The sequence below is a fragment of the Neomonachus schauinslandi genome, chromosome X (assembly GCF_002201575.2).
Source record: "Neomonachus schauinslandi chromosome X, ASM220157v2, whole genome shotgun sequence".
NCBI lineage: Eukaryota > Metazoa > Chordata > Mammalia > Carnivora > Phocidae > Neomonachus > Neomonachus schauinslandi.
This window is the reverse complement of record NC_058419.1, coordinates 85,731,467-85,754,505: the sequence shown is the minus strand read 5'-3', so window position 1 is coordinate 85,754,505 and position 23,039 is coordinate 85,731,467. Positions and strand designations below refer to the sequence as shown.

General features: G+C 40.9%; 1 protein-coding gene across 1 annotated transcript in view; it reads left to right on the top strand.

Annotated features, from left to right (window-relative positions):
• The first annotated feature begins 1,130 nt into the window (after window positions 1-1,130).
• ZNF157 (zinc finger protein 157) overlaps window positions 1,131-23,039 on the top strand; it is a 38,528-nt gene continuing 16,619 nt past the window's right edge. The window contains exons 1-2 of the mRNA XM_044911616.1: window positions 1,131-1,188; window positions 2,794-3,000. Of these exons, the coding sequence (XP_044767551.1) occupies window positions 2,929-3,000 (72 nt within the window). The 5' untranslated portion in view covers window positions 1,131-1,188; window positions 2,794-2,928. The remainder of the gene's footprint in view (window positions 1,189-2,793; window positions 3,001-23,039) is intronic.

Sequence of the window (23,039 nt, the reverse complement as noted above, 5' to 3'; positions counted from 1 at the left end):
CTCTTGTCAGAGAAGGCCTGCAGGAGGGATATATGTAAGAGTAGGTTTTATATATATATATGTAATACATATATAATATAGTTATATATATATATAATTTATATATATATATGTAAGAGTAGGTTTAGGTTAGGAGTTCAGAGGTGATGAACACCTAGAATTCTCTCTTCTCTCCCAAGAGTACGCAGTAGCTCCTAAATTCCCATAAAAGAGAGGTCAAGTGGCTGCAAACTGGTTGACAGGAGGAGTTAGGGGCGTATCTCGGAGATGTATTTTCAGGGAAAGTATGTTTACAATGTTTTCTGAATATTTTTCTATTGGCAGTTTGCTTAGAAATATTAGTTGTCCATATCAAAGGTTATTATTATTATTGTTTCTAGCCACTATCATTTTAGTGGGGTAATGGAGATTGAGGGGGTTTCAATTCCCCTCTCTACCAATTCCAGGACATCAAAACAATGTATCACTATGACTCCTCCCCACTCCTCTCTAGTGGTATCACCCAGGAGGGGATCAACAATAACCTGACTTTCCCCACCTCTTCCCAATGGTATCTCCAAAGAGAGGACTGTACCACACTGACTCCTTCCCCCTCTTGCCCAGTGGTATCGGCCAGGAGAGGGACTGTACCATTCTAATTTCTCCTTTCCTCCGAGTGACATCTCGAGGAAACTAATCCTGGTTTTTCCCCTTCTCCCCAGTGGTATCTCCTTTAAAGATCTGGACACATCTCCCCTGCCCCCGGCACCTCTGCTTCTGTAAACTTTGCACAGACCTATAGAACCCAGTTCCAAAGACCAACTCCTCCCGGAATGCTTGCCCTCCGGTTTCTACCCCTGAACAACGCCCCCCGCCCCCGCCTTCGGTGGAACAGCCCACTGTACGGAACGGGCGCTAAGATGGCGGCCTCCATGGAGGAAAGCCTCGGCACAGCCATGCTCCTCGCCCAACAACGCCACTCATGGACAAAGTCTCTGCAGATCCATAACTGCACCTTGCTCAGAGTGTGTAGACCACAGCATCACAGCCCTTACGACGTGTGCGAGACCAACACCCCCAGAAGGGGCACTGTCGGGGTGAGGACAGGAAACGGAAGTGGCCCTCAGAGGACGTTTAAGTCTTGTTGGCGCGGGGCGCTAAAGCGAGTGCACGCGGTTTTGTGGCGTGACAGTCATCAGTGATTTTGAGGTGATGGCTTTGTTGGCTTTTGGGAATGACGAATTGTCAGTTTGTAAGGTCCATTGGTGGGGAGTTGAAGAATCTGGTGAATGGGAATCTGTGGAGGTCAGGGATGGGGGCTTCTGGGGTAGTCAGTTTTTAGATTCCTTGCTGCCTCTTGTTTTCAAATCTTAATAGAGTGTGTTTAGATTTTTTCCTTATCAGTCTCCCCAGAGGTATGCCAATCTTACTAGTCTTTCCAAAGAACCAACTTTTGGCCTTGTTGATCCTCTCTGATGTACCTTTGTTTTCTATTTCCTTGATTTCTGCTCTTACCTGTACCATTTTCTCTTTAACTTTTTAAATTGGATGTTAATTCATTAATGTTCAGCCTTTCTTCTTTGTTAAAAACCATTTAGAACATAAATTTCTCTTTAAGAATCTCTTTAGCTGCATTCCACAAAATTTTACATACACCATCTTATTATTATTGAGCTTTGTGTTTCTTTTTTTATTATTTATATTACTTTGATATGATGCTTTTTGGGAGAGTTGACATTTTTATCACATCTTATCCAAGGATATGGTATATCTGTGTGACTATTTTATATTTGTCAATTTTTTAAATTGTAGAAGTCCAACTCCTTAAATATATTTTATGTATTTCTTGCTGTCATTAGTAATGGGTTTTTCCCCGTTTTCATATGATCATTGCTATTATAGAGGAAAAACTATCTGCTCTTATAATTTTATCTGGTATCCAGCCCCTTTTCAAATTGCCCTATGAATGCTAGCAGTGTCTGGTTTTTCTACGTATAAAATCATATCATTGGCAAAGAAAGCCACATTGCCAATTTCCTTGCAATATCCATTCTGATTGTTTCATCTTCCATAGTGTGAGCTAGAGCCAGCAAAACAATTTTGAGTTATATTAGACATCCCTATCTTGTTGGTAATTTTAATGGCAATAGCTTCATCGTTTTACTTTTTAGCATAGTAGTTCAGGGCTATGTTTTGTAAATGATTTTTGTGATATTTAAGTGATTTACATCTTCCCTAATTTTAGTTGGAGTTGTATTCGTAATGTCTCCTGAATTGTGTCAAATGCTTTTCTGGTGTGAGTTAATAGCAGCACCCACCCCCATTTGTTGATTAATAAATATTATTAATGTTGAACCATCTTCTGGAAAGAAGAGGCTAAGAGCTTCCTGTAGAAGAATTCAAGAGGGATTTTTCACCCTAAAATGGCAAAATAATTAAAGAGGGCAGAAGAGATACCTTTCATTCAGATTACCAGGTTTCCAGGTTTCTGGCCTCCACAGTCACCCGGCAGGTCCCCATGGACAGGTCCTTCCTCTGTCCACCCCATAGGGCTTTAGCACCATTCGTTGCCCCAATTCTGCCCTCCCTGCAAACCCAGATCCACCTTGAACCTAGAATTGAGGACTAGGCTGGCTAGGTAGGGTGTGAAGCTCCCTGTGGAGCCACCCCGGAGTAAAACACTCTGAGGTCATTAATTTGACTTCAGATATCATGATTGTTTCCATAATCCACCCTAACACTCAGAGTGGGGGTTGCTGAACTTTGTGGTGTAAATGTGGAATGACACTGATGACATGGATACTGTCCTTTTAGGATTTCTTGGTGTCTCTGTGGAGCTGTTGAGGTTTCTCCTTACTGGAGGCTGTGGGATCTTCCATTCATTCTGACCGCAGCCCATATACCGACTCCCCTCCAGCTTTGGAAGGTGGGCTGAGACCCAGGGTGAACATGCCAGCTAATAGGAAATCACCCCAGAGGTTCCCTGCCCTGGTTCCAGGACAGCCTGGCAGATCATTTGAGGTAAGGAGGAGGAGCCTACTTTAAAAGTTTTTTCTTTTATTTCTTTTATTTCTTTCTTTATTTAAAGATTTTATTTATTTATTTGACAGAGAGAGATAGCGAGAGCAGGAACACAAGCAGGGGGAGTGGGAGAGGGAGAAGCAGGCTTCCCACTGAGTAGGGAGCCCGATGCGGGGCTCGATCCCAGGACCCTGGGATCATGACCCAAGCCGAAGGCAGACGCTTAACGACTGAGCCACCCAGGCGCCCCTCTTTTATTTTTTTAAGATAAATTTTAATTTGGAGATAATTGTAGATTCAAATGCAATGTACCATTTACCCAGTTTCCTCCAACGGGAACATCATGCAAAACCTTGGTACAGTATCACAACCAGGATATTGACATAGGGAACATTTCCAACATGACAAGGACCCCTCATCTTGCCTTTTAATGGACGCAACCACTTCCCTCCTCCCCTGCTCCCTCCTTAACTCCTGGCCATCAGTAATCTATAATTTTGTCATTTCAAGCATGACATATAAACGGAATAATACAGCGTGTAACCTTTTGGGACTGGCTTTTTTTTTTTTTTTTTTAAAGAGAGAATCTTTTTTTTTTTTTTTTTGAAAGATTTTATTTATTTATTTGAGACAGAGAATGAGATAGAGCATGAGAGGGTCAGAGGGAGAAGCAGACTCCCTGCCAAGCAGGGAGCCCGATGTGGGACTCGATCCAGGGACTCCAGGATCATGACCGGAGCCGAAGGCAGTCGCCTAACCAACTGAGCCACCCAGGCACCCGGGACTGGCTTTTTTTTACGCAGCGTAATTCTCTGGAGATTCATGCAGATTGTTGAGTATATGACTAGCTTGTTCCTTTTTATTGCTGAACAGTATTCCATGGTATCAGTGTACCACAGTTTGCTTAACCAGCCTCTTGTTGAGGACATCTTGGCTGTTTCCAGTTTTTGGCTATTTTGAATAAAGATGCTATGATTGTGTAAGGATTTTGTATGAGATGAATGCACATGAATGCAATTGCTGGTTTGTATGTTAAGTGCATTTCAAACATTAATTAATTTTTTTAGTACAGCTTTAGATTTATAGAATAATTGAGAAAATGGTACATAGAGTTCCATATACCACTCTATATCCCCCCATAGTTTCCCCATGATTAATGTCTTGCATTAGTGTAGTACATTTGTTACAATTAACCAATACGGATACCCTATTATTAATTATATTCTACAGTTTATAGTAAGGTTCATTCTTTGTGTTGCACCTTCTTAGGTTTTGACAAATGCATAATGACACATATCTGCCATTACGGTTTCATACAGAACAGTTTCATCTGTGCCTTGGCTATTCATCCTTTCTCTCCCTATGCTTGAACCTCTGGCAACCATGGTTTTTTTTTTCAGTTGTCTCTATAGTTTTACCTCTCTTAAGATGTCATATGGTTGGAATCATAGTCTGTAGCCTTTTCAGATTAGCTTCTTTCACTTAGCAATTTGCATTTCAGCTTCCTCCATGTCTTTTCATGGCTTTATAGCTCATCTGTCTTTATCACTGAATAATACTGCATTGTATGGATGTACCACAATTTGCTTATCCATTCACCTATTGAAGGACATCTTAGTTGTTCCCACTTTTTGGCAATTATGAATAAAGCTGCTGTGAACATTTATATATAGGTTTTTGTATGGACATACGTTTTCAGTTCACGTGGGTAGATAAGTAGGAGTGCAGTTGTGGGTCATCTGGTAAGACTGGCTTTGCAAGAAACTGCCGAACTGTCTTCCACAGTTCTTCACCATTTTGCATTCAAACCAGCAATGAATGGGAACATCCTGTTGCTCCCTATCCTCGTCAGCATTTGGTATTGTCGGGTTTTTGGACTTTAACCATTCTAATAGGTGTATAGTGGTATCTCGTTGTTTTGATTTATAATTCCCTAACGAAAAACGATGTTGAACATAGTTGTACATGTTCATTTGCCATCTGTGTATTTTCTTTGGTCAGCTGTCTATTCAGATCTTTTGTCCTTTTTTTTAAGATTTATTTATTTATTTGAGAGGGGCGTCTGGGTGGCTTAATTGGTTGGGTGTCTGCCTTTGGCTCAGGTCATGATCTCAGGGTTCTGGGATCACGCCCTGTGTCAGGCTCCCTGGTCAGTGGGGAGTCTGCTTCTCCCTCTCCCTCTGCCCCTCCACCCTGCTTGTGTGCTCTCTCTCAAATAAATAAATAAATAAAATCTTCAAAAAATAAGATTTTTTCTTTGAGAGAGAGAGTGCGTGCGCGTGTGCATACATGCAAGTGAGCAAGTGGCGGGGGTGGGGAGGAGAGGAACAAGCAGACTCACACTGAGCATGGAGCCTGACTTGGGGCTTGATCTCACGACCCTGAGAATATGACCTGAGCTGAAAGCAAGAGTCAGATGCTTAACCAACTGAGCTACCCAGGCGCCCCGGGTGTATTTCCTTTCTGTTTGTTCCACTGATATATTTGTCTATTCTTTCACCAATACCATGCTTTTTTTTTTTTTTTTTTTTAATTTTACTTATTTATTTGTTAGAGAGAGAGCACAAGCAGGGGGAGCCTCAGGCGAGGGAGAAGCAGACTCCCTGCCGAGCAGGGAGCCCCATGCGGGACTCCATTCCAGGACCCTGGGATCATGATCTGAGCTGAAGGCAGACGCTTAACGACTGAGCCACCCAGGCGCCCCCTCCATGACTTACTTTATAACTGGAAGTTTGTATCTTTTGACTCCCTTCACCCATTTTGCCTAACTCTTACCCCCACATCTGGCAACCACCAATCTGTTCTCTGTACTGTGAGCTTGGTTTTTTGTTGTTGTTGTCGTCGTCGTCATTGTTTTTATTTATTTATTTATTTATAAAAAATTTTATTTATTTATTTGACAGAGAGAGACACAGCGAGAGAGGGAACACAAGCAGGGGGAATGGGAGAGGGAGAAGCAGGCCTCCTGCTGAGCAGGGAGCCCGATGTGGGGCTCGATCCCAGGACCCTGGGATCATGACCTGAGCTGAAGGCAGATGCTTAACAACTGAGCCACCCAGGCGCCCCATCGTCGTTGTTTTTAGATCCCACATATAAGTGAGATCATATAGTATTTGTCTTTCTCTGACTTATTTCCTTTAGCATAATGCCTTCAAGGTCCATCCATATTCTTGCAAATAGCAAGATTTCCCCGTTCTTTTATGGTTGAATAATATTCTATTGTGTGTGTATACACACACACACACACACACCATATTTTCTTTATCCATTCATCTGTTGATGGACACTTAGGTTGTTTCCACATCTTGGCTATTGTAAATAATGTGGCAATGAACATGGGGTGCATATATTTCTTTGTTAGTTTTTTTTTCCTTTGGATAAATACTCAGAAGTGGAATTGCTGGATGATATGATAGTTCTATACTTAATTTTTTGAGGAACCTTCATACTGTTTTCCATAGTGGCTGTACCAGTTGCTATTCCCATCAACAGTGCACAAGGGTTCCCTTTTCTTTACATCCTCACTAATTTGTCTTTTTGATACTAGCCATTCTAACAGGTGTGGGGTGATACCTTACTTTGGTTTTGCTTTGCATTTCTCCAATGATTAGGTTAGTGATTTTTTTTTTTTAAGTAGGCTCCACACTCAATGTGGGGCTTGAACTCACAGCCCTGAGATCAAGAGTCGCATGCTCTACTGACTGAGCCAGCCAGGTACCCCTAAATTAGTGATGCTGAGGATCTTTTCATGTACCTGTTGGCCATCTGCATGTCTTCTTTGAAAAGCTGTCTATTCAGATCCTCTGCCCATTTTTTTAAAAAAAGATTTTATTTATTTATTTGAGAGAGTGAGAGAGAGAGCATGAATGGTGGGGAAGGGCAGAGGGAGAGGAAGAAGCAGGCTCCCTACTGAGCAGGGAGCCCAACACGGAACTCAGTCCCAGGATCCTGGGATCATGACCTGAGCCAAAGGCAGACGCTTAACTGACTGAGCCACTCAGATTGTTTTTTGCTATTGAGTTATATGGATTTTTAAAAATATATTTTGGATATTAGCCTCTTATCAGATACATGATTTACAAATATTTTCTACCCTTCTGTAGGTTGTCTTTTCATTGATGGTTGATGGTTTCCTTTGCTGTGCAGAAGCTTTTTAGTTTGATGTAGTTCTACTTGTTTATTTTTGCTTTTGTTGCCTTTGCTTTTGGTGTCAAATGCAAAAAATCATCACCAAGACTAATGTCAGAGAGCTTACTGCCTATATTTTCTTGGAGTTTTATGGTTTCAGGTCTTAGGTTCAAGTCTTTAATCCATTTTGAGTTAATTTTCGTGTATGGTGTAAGATAGTGGTCCCCAGTTTCATTTTTCTGCATGTGGCTGTCCAATTTTTCCAACACCATTTATTGAAGAGACTGTCCTTTCTTCATTGAATATTCTTAGGTCCTTTGTCATAAATTAATTGGCCATATATGCATGGGTTTATTTCTGAGCTCTCTGTTTTGTTCCATTGATCTATGTGTCTGTTTTTATGCCAATACCATACTGTTTTGATTACTACAGCTTTGTATGATAGTTTAAAATCAGAGAGCATGATGCCTCCAGCATTGTTCTTTTTTCTCAAGATTGCTCGTGTGTTGTAGTTATTAATTTACAAGTTTTGTACATGTTTTGTTAGATTTATACTTAAGTATTTCATATTTCCAAGTGATTATGAATGATTTTATATTTTTTATTTTGGAGTCCACATTTTCATTGCTAACATAGAAATACAGTGGGTTTTTGTATTGGATCTTGTTTCCCATGACTTTCAATTATTAGTTCTAGGAGGTTTTTCGTTTTTTGGATATTCTTTTGTGATTTTCTCCGTAGACAATCAGGTCATCTATAAATAGGGACATTTTTATTTTTTCTTCTTTGTTCTGTATACCTTTCATTTCCATTTCTTGCCTTATTGCACATTATTAGAACTTCTAGCACTATGTTGAATAAGGATTGTGAGAATGGACATTCTTGCCTTGCTGTTAATCTTGTCATTCACCATTAAGTATAATGTCAGCTGTAGTTTTGGTTTAGATGCTTTTTATCAAATTGAAGAAGTTCCTGTCTATTCCTATTTCTATTCATATTTTTTGCAGAATGAGTGTTGAGTTTTGTCAACTGTTTTTTTTTTTTTTACATTGGTTGATATGATCATGTGATTTTAAAAATCCTTTTAATGTGGTGAATCACATGGATTGATTTTTTAATATAGAACCTGTCTTGCATTCCTGGAATAAACCCCAGTTGGTCATGGTGTATAATTCTTTTAATATCTTGCTGAATTACATTTGCTAATATTTTGTCAAGAATTTTTGCCTATATATTCATGAGTGATATTGGTATGTAGTTTTCTGTTTTATACTGTGTTTGTCTGATTTTGTAATCAGGGAATGAATTAGTTTCATGTGGCAGTGGGAACAAATGACCACAAACTTGGTGACTTAAAACAACAGAAATTTATTCTCTCATAGTTCTGGAGGCCTTAAGTCCAAAAAGAAGTATCACTGGACCAAAATCAAGGTTTCGGTGGGGCTGTACTCCCTCCAGAGCCTTCAGGGGAGAACCTATTCCTTGCCTCTTCTAGCTCCTGGGGGCTGCAGTTATTCCTTGGCTTCATCATTCCATTCTTACGGCGAGCATCTTCAGATCTGTTCTGTCTTCACGTCACTGCCTTCTGAGTGTGTGTGTGTCAAATTTTCTTTTACCTCCCTCTTACTGGGATACATGTGATTGCATTGAGGACCCACCTGGGTAATTCAGGATACTCCTCTCATCTCAAGATCCTTAATCCCATCTGCAAAGACCATTTTGTTCTTGCCATATAAAGGTGATATTCACAGGTTGCCAAGATTAGGATGTGGATATCTTTGGGGGGCCCTTTTTAGCCTATCACAGGCAAATACTAGCTTTATAGAATGAATTAGAGTTACCTCCTCTTCTTTTTCCTGTAAGAGGTTTTGTAATTGGTGTTAATTCTTTAAAAGAATTTGGTAAAATTCTGGGGCGCCTGGGTGGCTCAGTCATTAAGTGTCTGCCTTCGCCTCAGGTCATGATCTCAGGGTCCTGGGATCAAGCCCAACATAGGGCTCCCTGCTCTGCGGGAAGCCTGCTTCTCCCTCTCCCACTCCCCCTGCTTGCTTTCCTGCTCTCGCTGTCTCTCTCTCTGTCAAATGAATAAATAAAATCTTAAAAAAAAAGAAGGATTTGGTAAAATTCTCCAGGAAAACCAGCTGGGCCAGAGCTTGATTGATTGATTGATTTCTTTCTTTTTTGGTGAGTTTTAAATTATGTGGTAGTTGGTGTTTAAGAATTAGTCTAGGGCTCCTGGGTGGCTCAGTTGGTTGAGCGACTGCCTTTGGCTCAGGTCATGATCCTGGAGTCCTGGGATGGGGTCTGCATTGGGCTCCCTGCTCAGCAGGAAGTCTGCTTCTCCCTCTGACCTCCCCTCTCTCACGCTCTCTCTCTTTCAAATAAATAAATAAAATCTTGAAAAAAAAAAAGAATTAGTCTATTTCGGGGCACCTGGGTGGCTTAGTCCATTAAGCGTCTGGTCTGCCTTCAGCTCAGTTCATGATCCCAGGGTCCTGGGATCGAGCCCCACATCGGGCTCCCTGCTCAGCGGGAAGCCTGCTTCTCCCTCTCCAGCTTCCCCCTCTTGTGCACACTCTCTCTCTGTCAAAAAAAAAAAAATCTTAAAAAAAAAAGAATTCGTCCATTTCATGGGGCGCTTGGGTTAAGCATCTGCCTTCATTCGGGTCATGATCCTGGGGTCCTGGGATCGAGCCCCGCATCGGGCTCCCTGCTCAGCGGGGAGCCTGCTTCTCCCTCTCCCTCTGCCGTTCCCCCTGTGCTTGTGCTCTCTCACTCTCGCTCTCTCCTAAATAAATAAATAATTAAATAAAATCTTTAAAAAAATTAGTCCATTTCATCTAAGTTATCAAATGGATATATGAAGAATTGTTTATATTTGCTTTAGTATCCTTTTGGTGTCTGCAGGGGCTGTAGTGATATCCTTTGTTTCATTCCTGATATTGGTAATTTGTGTGTTCTCTTTTTTTCAGTCTTGCCAAAAGTTTGTCAATTTTATTGATCTTTTCAAAGAACCACCTCTTTGTTTCTTTGATTTTTATCTATTATTTTTCTGTTTTCAACTTCATTGATTTCTGCTCTTTTCTGTTTCCTTCCTTCTGCTTGCTCTGGGTTTATTTTGGTTCTTTTAAAAATTTAAAATATAGGGGCGCCTGGGTGGCTCAGTTGGTTAAGTGTCTGCCTTCCACTTGGGTCGTGATCCCAGGGTCCGCGGGATCGAGCCCCACGTCCGGCTCCTTGCTCAGCGGGGAGTCTGCTTCTCCCTCTTCCTCTGCCCGTCCCCCTGCTCATGCTTGCTCTCTCTCGTTCTCTCTCTCTCTCTGTCAAATAAATAAATAAATTCTTTAAAAATACTGAAATATAATTGATATATAACATTGTGCAAGTTTAAGGTGTACACCATGTTGGTTTGATACCTTTATATATTGCAATATGATTACCACTGTAGTGTTTGCTAACATCTCTATCACATCATATCATTATCATTTCTTTTTTGTGGTCGGAACAGTTTAGGTCTAGTTTATTAACAGCTTTGAAGTTTATAATATTGTATCCCATAATCAACTTGCTGTGCATTAGCTCTCCAGTACTTATTTATCTACTACTTCGAAGTTTGTACCCTTAAACAACATTATCTTCAATATGGCCTTTTTTTCCCTAGGTTTTTGAGGTGGGACCTTAGATTTTTTATTTGAGACTTTCCTCTTCCAAGCGTATGCATTTAGTGCTATATACTTTTCTCTCAGCACTGCTTTAGATGTGTTCCACGAATTGTAAATGTTGTATTTTCATTTTCATTCAGTTCCTTGTATTTTTTTATTTCCTTTGAGACTTCCTCTTTGAACCATAGATTATTAGAAATGTGTTATTTAGTTTCCAGGTGTTTGGAGATTCTCTTATTATTGTTCTGTTACTGATTTCTTTTTTTTTTTTAAGATCTTATTTATTTATTTGTCAGAGAGAGAGTGCAAGAGAGCACAAGCAGGGGGAGTGGCAGACAGAAGGAGAAGCAGGCTCCCTGCTGAGCAAGGAGCCTTATGTGGGATTTGATTCTAGGACCCTGGGATGACGAGCTGAGCTGAAGGCAGATGCTTAACTGACTGAGCCACCCAGGCGCCCCTTGATTTATTTATTTATTTTAAAGATTTTATTTATTTATTTGACAGAGAGAGACACAGCCAGAGAGGGAACGCAAGCAGGGGGAGTGGGAGAGGGAGAAGCAGGCTTCCCACGAAGCAGGGAGCCCAATGCGGGGCTCTATCCCAGGACCCTGGGATCATGACCTAAGCTGAAGGCAGATGCTTAATGACTGAGCCACCCAGGTGCCCCCCCCTTGATTTTTTTTTTTTTTTTTTTTAAGATTTTATTTATTTATTTGACAGAGAGACACAGTGAGAGAGGGAACACAAGCAGGGGGAGTGGGAGAGAGAGAAGCAGGCTTCCCGCCGAGCAGGGAGCCCGATGCGGGGCTCGATCCCAGGACCCTGGGATCATGACCTGAGCCGAAGGCAGACGCTTAACGAATGAGCCACCCAGGTGCCCCCCTTGATTTCTTTTCTTAATAAAGATTTTATTTATTTATTTGAGAGAGAGAGAGTACGAATGGGGAGAGGGGCAGAGGGAGAAGGAGAGGGAAAAGCAGACTCCCCGCTGAGTGCGGAGCCCAATGCAGCTCGATCCCAGAACCCTGAGATCATGACCTGAGCCAAAGTCAGATGGTTAATGGACTGAGTCACCCAGGCACCCCCCTGTTATTGATTTCTAGTTTCATTCCAGGGGGGTCATGGAAAATTGCTCATTTTCTATTTAGTTGTTCTGTGAATTGAAAGAAGGGGCATTGAAGTTTCCAACTATAATTTGCCTTTTTTAAAAAAGATTTATTTAATTTTAGCCAGAGAAAGTGTGTACATGCACCAGTTGGCTGAGGGGCAGAGGGGGAGGGAGAGGGAGAGAAGCAGACTCCCTGCTGAGCATGGAGCCCACCAACAACGTGGGGTTCGATCTCATAACCCTGTAATCATGACCTGAGCCAAAATCGAGAGTCGGTCCCTCAACTGACTGAGCCACCCATGGGCCCCCAATTTGTCTTTTTTTCCCCCCAGTTTTATTAGCTTTTTCTTTTATGTTCGCTGCATACACATTTAGGATTGATTTGTCTTTTTTTTTTTTTTATCGTTAGATGTCTTCTCTCTATCTCTGGTAATTTTTTTCTCTGAAGTCTACTTTATCTGATATTAATATAGCTACTTTTGCTTTCTTTTTTTCCAGCTTTATTGAGGTATAATTAACAACATTTCTGCTTTCTTTTGATGAATGTTTGCATGATCTGTCTTTTTCCATACTTTTACCTTCAACCTGCCTATATTGCTGTATTTGAAGTGACTTCCTTTTAGATGCCATACACTTGGGTGATGTTTTTAATTTTTTCTACCAATTTCTGTCTTTGTTTAAAAAAAGATTTTATTTATTTATTTGACTGAAGGACAGCGAGAGAGGGAACACAAGCAGGGGGAGTGGGTGAGGGAGAAGCAGGCTCTCCGCTGAGCAGGGAGCCTGATGCAGGGCTGGATCCCAGGACCCTGGGATCATGACCTGAGCCGAAGGCAGACGCTTAATGACTGAGCCACCCAGGTGCCCCTACCAATTTCTGTCTTTTAATTGGTGCAGTTAGACCATTTACATTTATTTTACTTTTTATTTTGTTATTTTTTAAAAGATTTATTTCTCTGAGAGAGAAAGCGTGTTTGAGCATGCATGTGCACACAAGCAGGGGAGGGGCAGAGGGAGTGGGAGAGAATCTCAAGCAGACTCCCCACTGAGTACGTAGCCTGATGCAGGGCTCCATTCCACCACCCCGAGATCATGACCTGAGCTGAAACCAAGAGTCGGAGCCTCAACTGACTGAGCCACGCAAGCACCCCTAGACCATTTACATTTAATGTAATTAATGATCTATTAGGCCTATGTCTACATTTTATTTTTTCTTCTCTGTTTGTTCTCTCTTTCTTTTTCTGTTTTATTTTTCCCTATCTTCCTGTCAGTCACTTGAACATTTTTTAGAATTACATTTTGATTTACCTATAGTGTTTATGAGTGTATCTCTTTGTATAGCTATTTATTTATTTATATTTTTTTATTAAGTAAGTCTACCCACAATGTGGGGTCAAACTCACGACCCTGAGATCAAGAGTTGTATGCTCCACTGACTGAGCCAGCCTGGTTACTCTGTATAGTTTTCATATATTATTTTTTTATTTTCTATTTTTAAAAAAATTTTATTTTTAAGTAATCTCCACACCCAACATGGGGCTCAAACTCAGAACCCCGAGATCAAGAATTGTATGTTCCACTGACTGAGCCAGCCAGGTGCCCCCTGTAAAGCTTTTTAAATGGTTGCTCTAGGTACTGCATCATTTTACATAACTTGTGTATGTCTGTTACTGTCATCATTTTGCCACTTTGAGTGAAATGTAGAAACCTTGCCACCCTTTAATCCTCTTTGCTGTCCCCTGTTTATAATTGTCTTAAATATTTCTTTTATTTTTAAAAAAAGATTTTATTTATTTATTTGTCAGAGAGAGTGCGCACAAGCAGGGGGTGCAGAGGGGACAGAGGGAGAGGGAGAAGCAGACTCTCCGCCAAGGAGGAAGCCCGACGTGGGGCTCGATCCCAGGACTCTGGGATCATGACCTGAGCCGAAAGCAGACGCTTAACCAGCTGAGCCACCCAGGCGCCCCTTGTCTTAACTGTTTCATCTACATATATTTAGAACCTCTTCAAATAGTGTTATCATTTTGCTTCAACAGTCAAATAATTTGGAAACCTCAAGAAGAGAAGGAAAGTCTATTGTATTTACCCATATTTTTGTTTCCTGTGTTCTTTCTTCCTTTGTGGTGTTCCAAGATTCCTTCTTTAGCTTTCATTTTCTGTTTAGGGAACTTCCTTTAGCCATTCTTTAGGGTAGTTTTGCTGGGCACAAATTCTGTTAGTTTTTGTTTTTTTTTTTCATCTGAGAATGTCTCGATTTCTCCTTCATTCCTGAAGGATATTTTCATTGTTGACAGTTCTTTTCTTTCAGCTGAAAAATGTTGTGCTACCTCCTATGGCCTCTATGGTTTCTTTCTTTCTTTCTTTCTTTTTAAAGATTTTATTTATTCATTTGAGACACACAGAGAGAGAGAGAAAGCGCATAAGCAGGGAGAGAGGCAGAGGGAGAGGGAGAAGCAGTCTCCCCACTGATCAGGGAGCCCGATGCGGGGCTCGATCCCAAGACCCCAGGATCATGACCTAAGCCGAAGGCAGACCCTTAACCATCTGAGCCACCCAGGCGCGCCCCGGCCTCTATGGTTTCTGATGTGAAATCTGCTCCACTCAAATTGTTTCTGTAGGTAAGGTGTCATTTCTCTCGCATGGCTTTCCATGTATATATTTTTAATCTTTAGTTTTCAAAAGCTTAACAATACGTCTTGGTGTGGATTTCTTTGGTTTTATCCTGTTTGTGGTTTGTTCTGCTTCTAAAGTCTGTAAATTTATTTTTATTTATTTATTATTATTTTTTAAGATTTCATTTTTAAGTAATTTCTACACCCAACATGGGGCTCGAACTCACAACCCCAAGATCAAGAGTTGCATGCTCTTCTGACTAAGCCAGCCAGGTGCCCCTGTAAATTTATGTTTTGCCAAATTGGGACATTTTTAGCCATTATTTCTTCATGTACTTTTTTTCCCCCCTCTTTTAAAAAAAATTAAAGTTAGTTAACATATAGTGTATTATTAGGTTCAGGGTAAAGTTAAGTAATTAATCAGTTCTGTATAACACCCAGTGCTCATTTCATCAATTGCCCTCCTTAATGCCTATTACCTAATTACCCAATCCCCCTACCCACCTCCTCTCCAGCAACCCTCAATTTGTTCCCTCTAGTTAAGAGTCTCTTACAATTTGTCTCTCTCTATATTTTTATCTTACTTTTCTTTTCCTTTCCTTATGTTCATCTGTTTTGTTTCTTAAATTCCACATATGAGTGAAATCATATGGTACTTGTCTTTCACTGACTTATTTTGCTTAGCATAATACACTCTAGCTCCATCCAGGTCATTGCAAATGGCAAGATTTCATTCTTTTTGATGCCTGAGTAATATTCTATTGTGTGTATACACACACACACACACACACACACACACACACCACATTTTCTTTATCCATTCATCCATCAGTGGATATCTGGGCTCTTTCCATATTTTGGCAATTGTGGACATTGCTGCTATAAACATTGGGGTGCATGTGCCCCTTCAATTCACTATTTTTGTATCCTTTGGATAAATACCTGGTAGTGCAATTGCTGGGTCATAGGATAGTTCCATTTTTAACTTTTTGGGGAGCCTCCATATTGTTTTCCAGAGTGGCTGCACCAGCTTGCATTCCCACCAACAGTGTAAGAGGGTTCCCCTTTGTCTACATCCTCGCCAACATCTGTTGTTTCCTGAGTAGTTAATTTAAGGCCTGTCTATTTCTTTTCTCCTTCCTGTTTTTTTGACGGCATGATATTGGTTCTTTTGTTGTAGATCCTTGAGGCACTCCCCCCTGCCCCCAGGTCAGTTTTGTCTCTGCTGTTTGGATTGAGTAATTTCTGTTCCCTCTGTTCTGTTTTTGGGGCCATCCCTTGAGTTTTTTTAATTTTAGTTATTGCATTTTTCAGGTCTAAAATTTCCATTTGGGTCTTCCTTATGTCTTCTGTTTTCTTCCTGAGACAGGCTCATTGAAGCTTTTTTGTGATGGCTGATTCAAAGTTTTTGTTGGATAATTTTGTTATCTCAGTCTTGATACCAATTGACTGTTTTTCATTCAGTTTGAGATTTTTCTGGTTTTTGATATGAGTGATTATCTATTGAAACCTAGACATTTTTTGATACTGTGTTAGGAGAATCTTGTTCTTATTTAAAGTGTTGTAGCTGGCTTCCTCTAATTTCAATACAGCTGGGGAAGAAAGGGTATCATCTCATTACTGCCATGTCAGGGAATAAGTCCAGGTTTTGCATTTGGCTTCCCTTGAACCCAAGATGGAGAGCTTGTTACTTCTGGCGGGGGGTGGAGTTCTAACTTTCCGTTGTGTCTTCCCTGAAAGCTTCCTGGGTGGGAGAGTGTTCACCTCCTTAGCAGTGGTGAGAGTCATGACTCTCCACTAGACCTTCTCTGATACTACTCCAGCAGGATGGAGGAAGGATGCCTCATTACTGCTGAAGTCTAGTCTCCCCATGGTTTCTCCCCTGATAGCACTGAGTGAGGAGTCTCATTACTGCCCAAGAGAGATGAGCCTTAGCTCCCTACTTTGTCTTTTTTGATACCACCCCAGTGTTGTAGGGGGTATAGCACTTTGTTAGAGCCAGACAGAAGTGGAGGTGTATGCTCCCCACTTGGCTTTTGCTGATGGGATGGAGTTGAGACCCACAGGTTTTTTTGTTTTTGTTTTTTCCATGATACTTGGCTGGAATAAGGTGGTTATCATTTTTAAGTTTTTTTGCTAAGTTGTCCCTTTTCTGGTCCTTTGATCAGTTAAAGCAGACTTTCTTAGAGCTGTTTTCGTCTGTACCCATTAGCATTTTTGGTTTGCTAGCTTCTCCAGCACATAGTCTTGGATATATGAGGTAAAGAGAAAACTCAAGGGAATCACTGCTATGTATGTTTTTAAGTCCCCTGCTGATCTGCCTTATCTCCAAGTGGCACAGTCTTCTCTTCTTCATTTTACTTTATTTTTTAAATTAAATGTATTTTATTATGACCCAGATATGGAGCATCACAGGTAGGAAAGAATATTGTTTTTGACTACTAAAATATATTTTATTTATTTAACTTTTTAATTTGACTGTAGTTGCAAACAATGTTACATAAGTTTTCGGTGTACAACATAGTGGTTTGAGAAGCTTACACATTATGTTATGTTCACCACAATTGTAGCTACCATTATGCTGTGCCTTTTACTCCCATGACTTACTCATTTCATAACTGGAGGCCTGTGTCTCCCACTCCCCTTCACCCATTTTGCCCATCCCCCACCCCCTCCCTTTGGCAACCATCAGTTTGTTTTCTGTATGTGTAGGTGTGATTCTGCTCTTTTTTTTTTATTCACTTGTTTTTGTTTTTTTTTTTTAGATTCCACATATGAGTGAAATCATACAATATTTGTTTTATATTATTTTATATATAATTTATATAATATATATAATATTAATAATATATAATTTATATTATATTATTAATAAGTGTTTTCATTTTCTTCGGGTAAATACCCAGTAGTGGAATTACTGGATCCTATGGCATTTCTATTTCAAAAAAATTTTTTCTAGGGGCGCCTAGGTGGCTCAGTTGGTTAAGTGCCTGCCTTCGGCTTGGGTCATGATCCTGGGGTCCTGGGATCAAGCCCCGCATTGGGCTCCCTGCTCAGTGGGGAGCCTGCTTCTCCCTCTCCCACTCCCCCTGCTTGTGTGCTCTCTTCCAAATAAATAAATAAAATCTTAAAAAAAAAATTTTTTTTTTTTCCTAATTAGGCTCCATGCTCAATGTGGGGGTTGAACTCATGACCCTGAGGTCAAGAGTTACATGCTGGGGTGCCTGGGTGGCTCAGTTGGTTAAGTGTCTGCCTTCAGCTCAGGTAATGACCCCGGGGTTCTGGGATCAAGTCCCTCATCGGGCTCCCTGCTCAGTGGGGAGGCTGTTTCTCCCTCTCCCGCTCCCCCTGCTTGTGCTCTCTCTCTCTGTCAAATAAATAAATAAAAAATCTTAAAAAAATACAGAGCTCATTTTCATTTCAGATTAAAATTACAGAACTTTTACTTCTTCGACATTTATTTATGTATCTGTTTTGGTGGAGGGGTCATAATGACATTAACATAATTTATTGGTTTATCCTATAATATGGACAATAATGGGAGGATAAAGTAAAACTAATAAGAGTGGTTGCCTTTTCTAAAAAAAAAAAAGAAACTTTGGGAGTGTTACATAAATATTTTTCCGTGTCCAGAGATAATTTTCTACATAATTTTAATGGTTACATAGCATTTCATCCTTTGAGCGTTTGCAGTAGCAGTAAGTTTTCATTAAAATTGACCCTTTGGTGGTGAAATTCTCAACTTATGTCTTTATGCACATCCATGATTATTTGTTAAAGACATTTTTCTAGAAATGGAATTTTTGTGTCACAGGAGAAGGATCATTAAGTTGTAAGGAATTCAGTGGATGTCAGTGAAATGTCTTCCTCTTGATACTCTACATGCTCATACTATTTGGAGGCTGATGATTTTGGGTCATGCATAGGCAACTTTTTCCTTATTAGCACTCCACCCCACCCCAACTCTTCCTTCCCAGATCTCCCAAAGAAGAGTTAGAAATGACCACATCCTCAGTCAGTTTTTATTTGTTCATTTATTTACTTGTTGCTTTTGTTTTCCTGTGGTTTTTAGGAAGCTTCTAAGTATAAGTAGATAAGTATTAGGATAAAGAAGGGAGTAAACAGGGCACCTGGGTGGCTCAGTTGGTTGAGCGACTGCCTTCAGCTCAGGTCATGATCCCAGGGTCCTGGGATCGAGTCCCGCATCGGGCTCCCTGCTCTGCGGGAAGCCTGCTTCTCCCTCTCCCACTCCCCCTGCTTGTGTTCCCTCTCTCGCTGTGTCTCTCTCTGTCAAATAAATAAATAAAATCTTTAAAAAAAAAAAAAAACAAAGAAGGGAGTAAACAGAAGAAAATATCAACATAAGTTTTAGAATATAGGCATGCTGGTAGACAGTACTACACAGCTAGATACTTTGAAGTCCAGATTGATCTCTGATATTTTGGGAAGACATAACAGTAAGAAGTGCAATGAGACACATGAATTACAATATCTCCATAAAGAAATCAATAACTCCTCTATAGTAAAGATTTCCTGATACTTGAGGGTCAAGAAATCTTTTGATAGATCTTCGTATGGATGATGGAAATGATACCTTCAATTACAACCTTGCCATAAATGCTATCACAGTTCTTCTGTAGCTGTTTTTCTTTTTGAAAAAAATTTTCATTCAGTTTTTATGATTAAAAACTACAAGATTTTGCTTGTAGTTGTTGAGTGATAAGAGAAAGGCTAAAACATACATTATCATCTGATTGGTTAATTAAAATGCATCTGATCCAGAGTCAGGTTACTCAGCAATATACCAGTTACTTTTTTTTTTTTTTATAAGATTTTATTTATTTGACAGAGAGACCGCGAGAGAGGGAACGCAAGCAGGGGGAGTGGGAGAGGGAGAAGCAGGCTTCCTGTGAAGCAGGGAGCCCGACGCGGGGCTCAATCCCAGGATCACGACCTGAGCCGAAGGCAGACACCCAACGACTGAGCCACCCAAACACCCCAATATACCAGTTACTTTGTGTGGGCTTAAGAGTTTTAGAAGAAAATACTTCTAAGCAAAACATGCCATCTAACAGCATACTGATACTGGGAGTATGAAATACTACATAAGAAAGCTGATGGGGGGAACCTGAGTGGCTCAGTCGGTTAAGCATCTGCCTTCAGCTCAGGTCATGATCTCAGGGTCCTGGGATCGAGCCCCGCATTGGGCTCCCTGCTCGGCGGGGAGCCTGCTTCTTCCTTTCCCTCTGCAGTTCCCCTTGCTCGTGCTCTCTCACACACTCTTTCTCTCAAATAAAAAAATAAAATGAAATAAAAATTAAAAAAAAAAAAAAGAAAGCTGATGGAAGGGGTGGCTCCTGGGTGGCTCAGTCGGTTAAGTGGCTGCCTTTGGCTCAGGTCATAATCTCAGGGTCCTAGGATCGGGCCCCCTTGTCGAACTCCCTGCTCAGTGGGGAGTTTGCTTCTCCCTTTCCCTCTGCCTCTCCCCGCCGCCCCCCCCCCCGCCTTATGCGCTCTCTCTCTCTGTCTCGCTCATTCACTCTCTCTTTCTCAAATAAATAGATAATAAAATCTTAAAAAAAAAAGAAAGCTGATGGAAGTTACTTGTGCCAGACCTTTAGACTCTTTAGGCTTCTGACAGTTGGTTACCATATGCAGGGACTTCCCAACCAGTTAGTTATTTATCTTTTGACTTTTCCAAGTTAGAATGTTCCCCCACCCCAGGCGAATATATAGATTATAGGTTATAGATTCTTTTTTTTTTAATTAAAGCATAATTAACATACAATGTTGTATTATTTTCAGGTGTACAACATATTGATTCAGCAATTCTATATATTACTCAGTGTTCACCACATAAGTGTAGTCGCTACCTGTCACCATATGTTATTACAGTATTATTAACTATGTTCCCTATGCTGTTCTTCCCTTTTTTTTTTTTAAGATATATTTATTTATTTGAGAGAGAGTGAGTGTGCATGTGAACAGGGGGAGGGGCAGAGGGGGAAGGACAGAAAGAATCTCAAGCAGACTCCCCGCTGAGTGCAGAGCCCGACACAGGGCTCTATCTCATGACCCTGAGATCATGACCTGAGCTGAAATCAAGAGTCGGACACTTAACCGACTGAACCACCCAGGCGCCCCCCTATGCTATACTTCTCATTTGTGTGACTTACTTATTTTATAATTGGAAGTTTCTACCTCTTAATCCCCTTTATCTACTTTGCTCATTCCCCCATCCACCTACACTCTGGCAACCACCAGTTTGTTCTCTGTGTTTGTGAGTCTGTTTGTTTTGTTTTTTAGATTCCATGTATAAGTGAAATCATATGGTACTTGTCTTTCTCTGTCTGACTTATTTTGCTTAGCATAATACCTTCTAGGTCCATCTGTGTTGTCATAGATGGAAAGATCTCATTTTTTCTTATGGCCAAGCAATATTCCATTGTGTATATATATCTTCTTTATCCATTCATCTATGGATGGACGCTTGGGTTGCTTCCATATCTTGGCTAGTGTAAATAATGCTGCAATAAACATAAGGGTGCAGATATCTTTTCAAATTAGTATTTTCATTTTCTTTGGGTAAATACCCAGTAGTGGAATTACTAGATCATATGGTATTTCTATTTCTAATTTTTTAAAATATCTCCATACTGTTTTCCACAGTGTGTGGTTGTACCAATTTACATTCCCATTAATGGTGCACTAGGGTTTCTTTTTCTGTATCCTTGCCAACACTTGTTATTTCTTTTCTTTTTGATACTAGCCATTCTCACTGTTGTGAGGTGATATCTCATTGTGGTTTTGATTTGCAGTTCCCTCATGATGAGTGATGTTGAGCATCTTTTCATGTGTCTGTTGGCTATTTGTCTGTTTTCTTTGGAAAAATGTCTATTTAGGTTCTCTGCCCATTTTTTATTTTTATTTTTTAAAGATTTATTTGAGGGGCGCCTGGGTGACTCAGTTGGTTAGGCGACTGCCTTCGGCTCAGGTCATGATTCTGGAGTCCCAGGATCGAGTCCCGCATCAGGCTCCCTGCTCAGCAGGGAGTCTGCTTCTCCCTCTGACCCTCCCCCCTCTCATGCTCTCTCTATCTCATTCTCTCTCTCAAATAAATAAATAAAATCTTAAAAAAAAAAGATTTATATGAGAGAGAGAGAGGACAAGAAGGAAGGGAGAGGGAGAAGCAGGCTCCCTGCTGAGCAAGGAGCCCAATTGGGGGCTCGATCCCAGGACCCTGGGATCATGACCTGAGCCGAAGGCAGTTGCTTTAACCAACTGAGCCACCCAGGCGCCCCATAACGTCCATATTTCTTCTAACAGTCTCTTCAGGGCAGTCTGGGTTTTTTCTGTCACTTGCCTCAAAATTCTTCTAGCTGCTACACATTAGCCCAAGCCAAAGCCACTTGCACATTTTAGGTATTTATTACAGCAGTACCCGACTTCCCAGTGGGAAAAATTTGTGTTAGTTTCCTTGTTCTGCCATAACTAATGACCATAAACTTAGTGGCTTAAACAACAAAAATTTCTTCTCTCACAGTTCTGGAGGCCAGAAGTCTGAAATCAGGGTGTTGGCAGAGCCATGCTCCCTCTGAAGGCTGTAAGGGAGGACCCTTCCTTGCTTCTTCCACCTTCTATGGGCATAGGCATTCCTTGGTTTGTGGCTATATCACTATAATCTCTGCTTCTGTCTTTACACGATCCTCTCCTTTGTGTCTGCCTTCTCCTCCTCTGTGTCTTATAAGGATTAAAGGCCCAGCTGGGTACTCTGTATCAGTCAGAGTTTTACCCAAGAAATAGAGCCAGTAGGGGATATATATGTGCATGTACTTTATGAGATTTATAGCAAGGAATTGGATTAAGTGATCGTGTGAGTTGGCTAGACAAGTCCAAAATCCATAGAGTAGGCCAGCAGGAAACTGGCAGGAGCTGACATTGCCATCCACAGGTAGAATTTCTTCCTCAGGGAAACCAGTTTTGCTCTTAAGGCCTTTCAACTGATTGGATAAAACCCATTCCAGATTATCAAGGATTAGTGTTGGATTGAGTAACTGGGGATGATAGCTAGCCCACTTGACACATAAAACTGACCATCACAGTCCACCCCTTGTCAACTTGGCACCCACCCGCATCACCTTAAATCATACTCAATCCCCAAATAAAGAGAATAACAGGGTCGTCCTTCTGCCCAACGTGATACAACTATCATGTGTATAACCGAAAACAGGCTAATTATTTCCTCAGAAGAAGATACAAAGTCATTGAGTGATGTTTACTCTTCTCCTTGATATACTGTAACTTAAATACTGTGATGTAAAGCTAACCATTATTAATAGATTTTATGTTGGGGGCGCCTGGGTGGCTCAGTTGGTTAAGCAACTGCCTTCGGCTCAGGTCCTGATCCTGGAGTCCCGGGATCGAGTCCCGCATCGGGCTCCCTGCTCAGCAGGGAGTCTACTTCTCCCTCTCCCGCTCCCCCCTCTTGTGCTCTGTCTCTAAAATAAATAAATAAAATCTTTAAAAAAA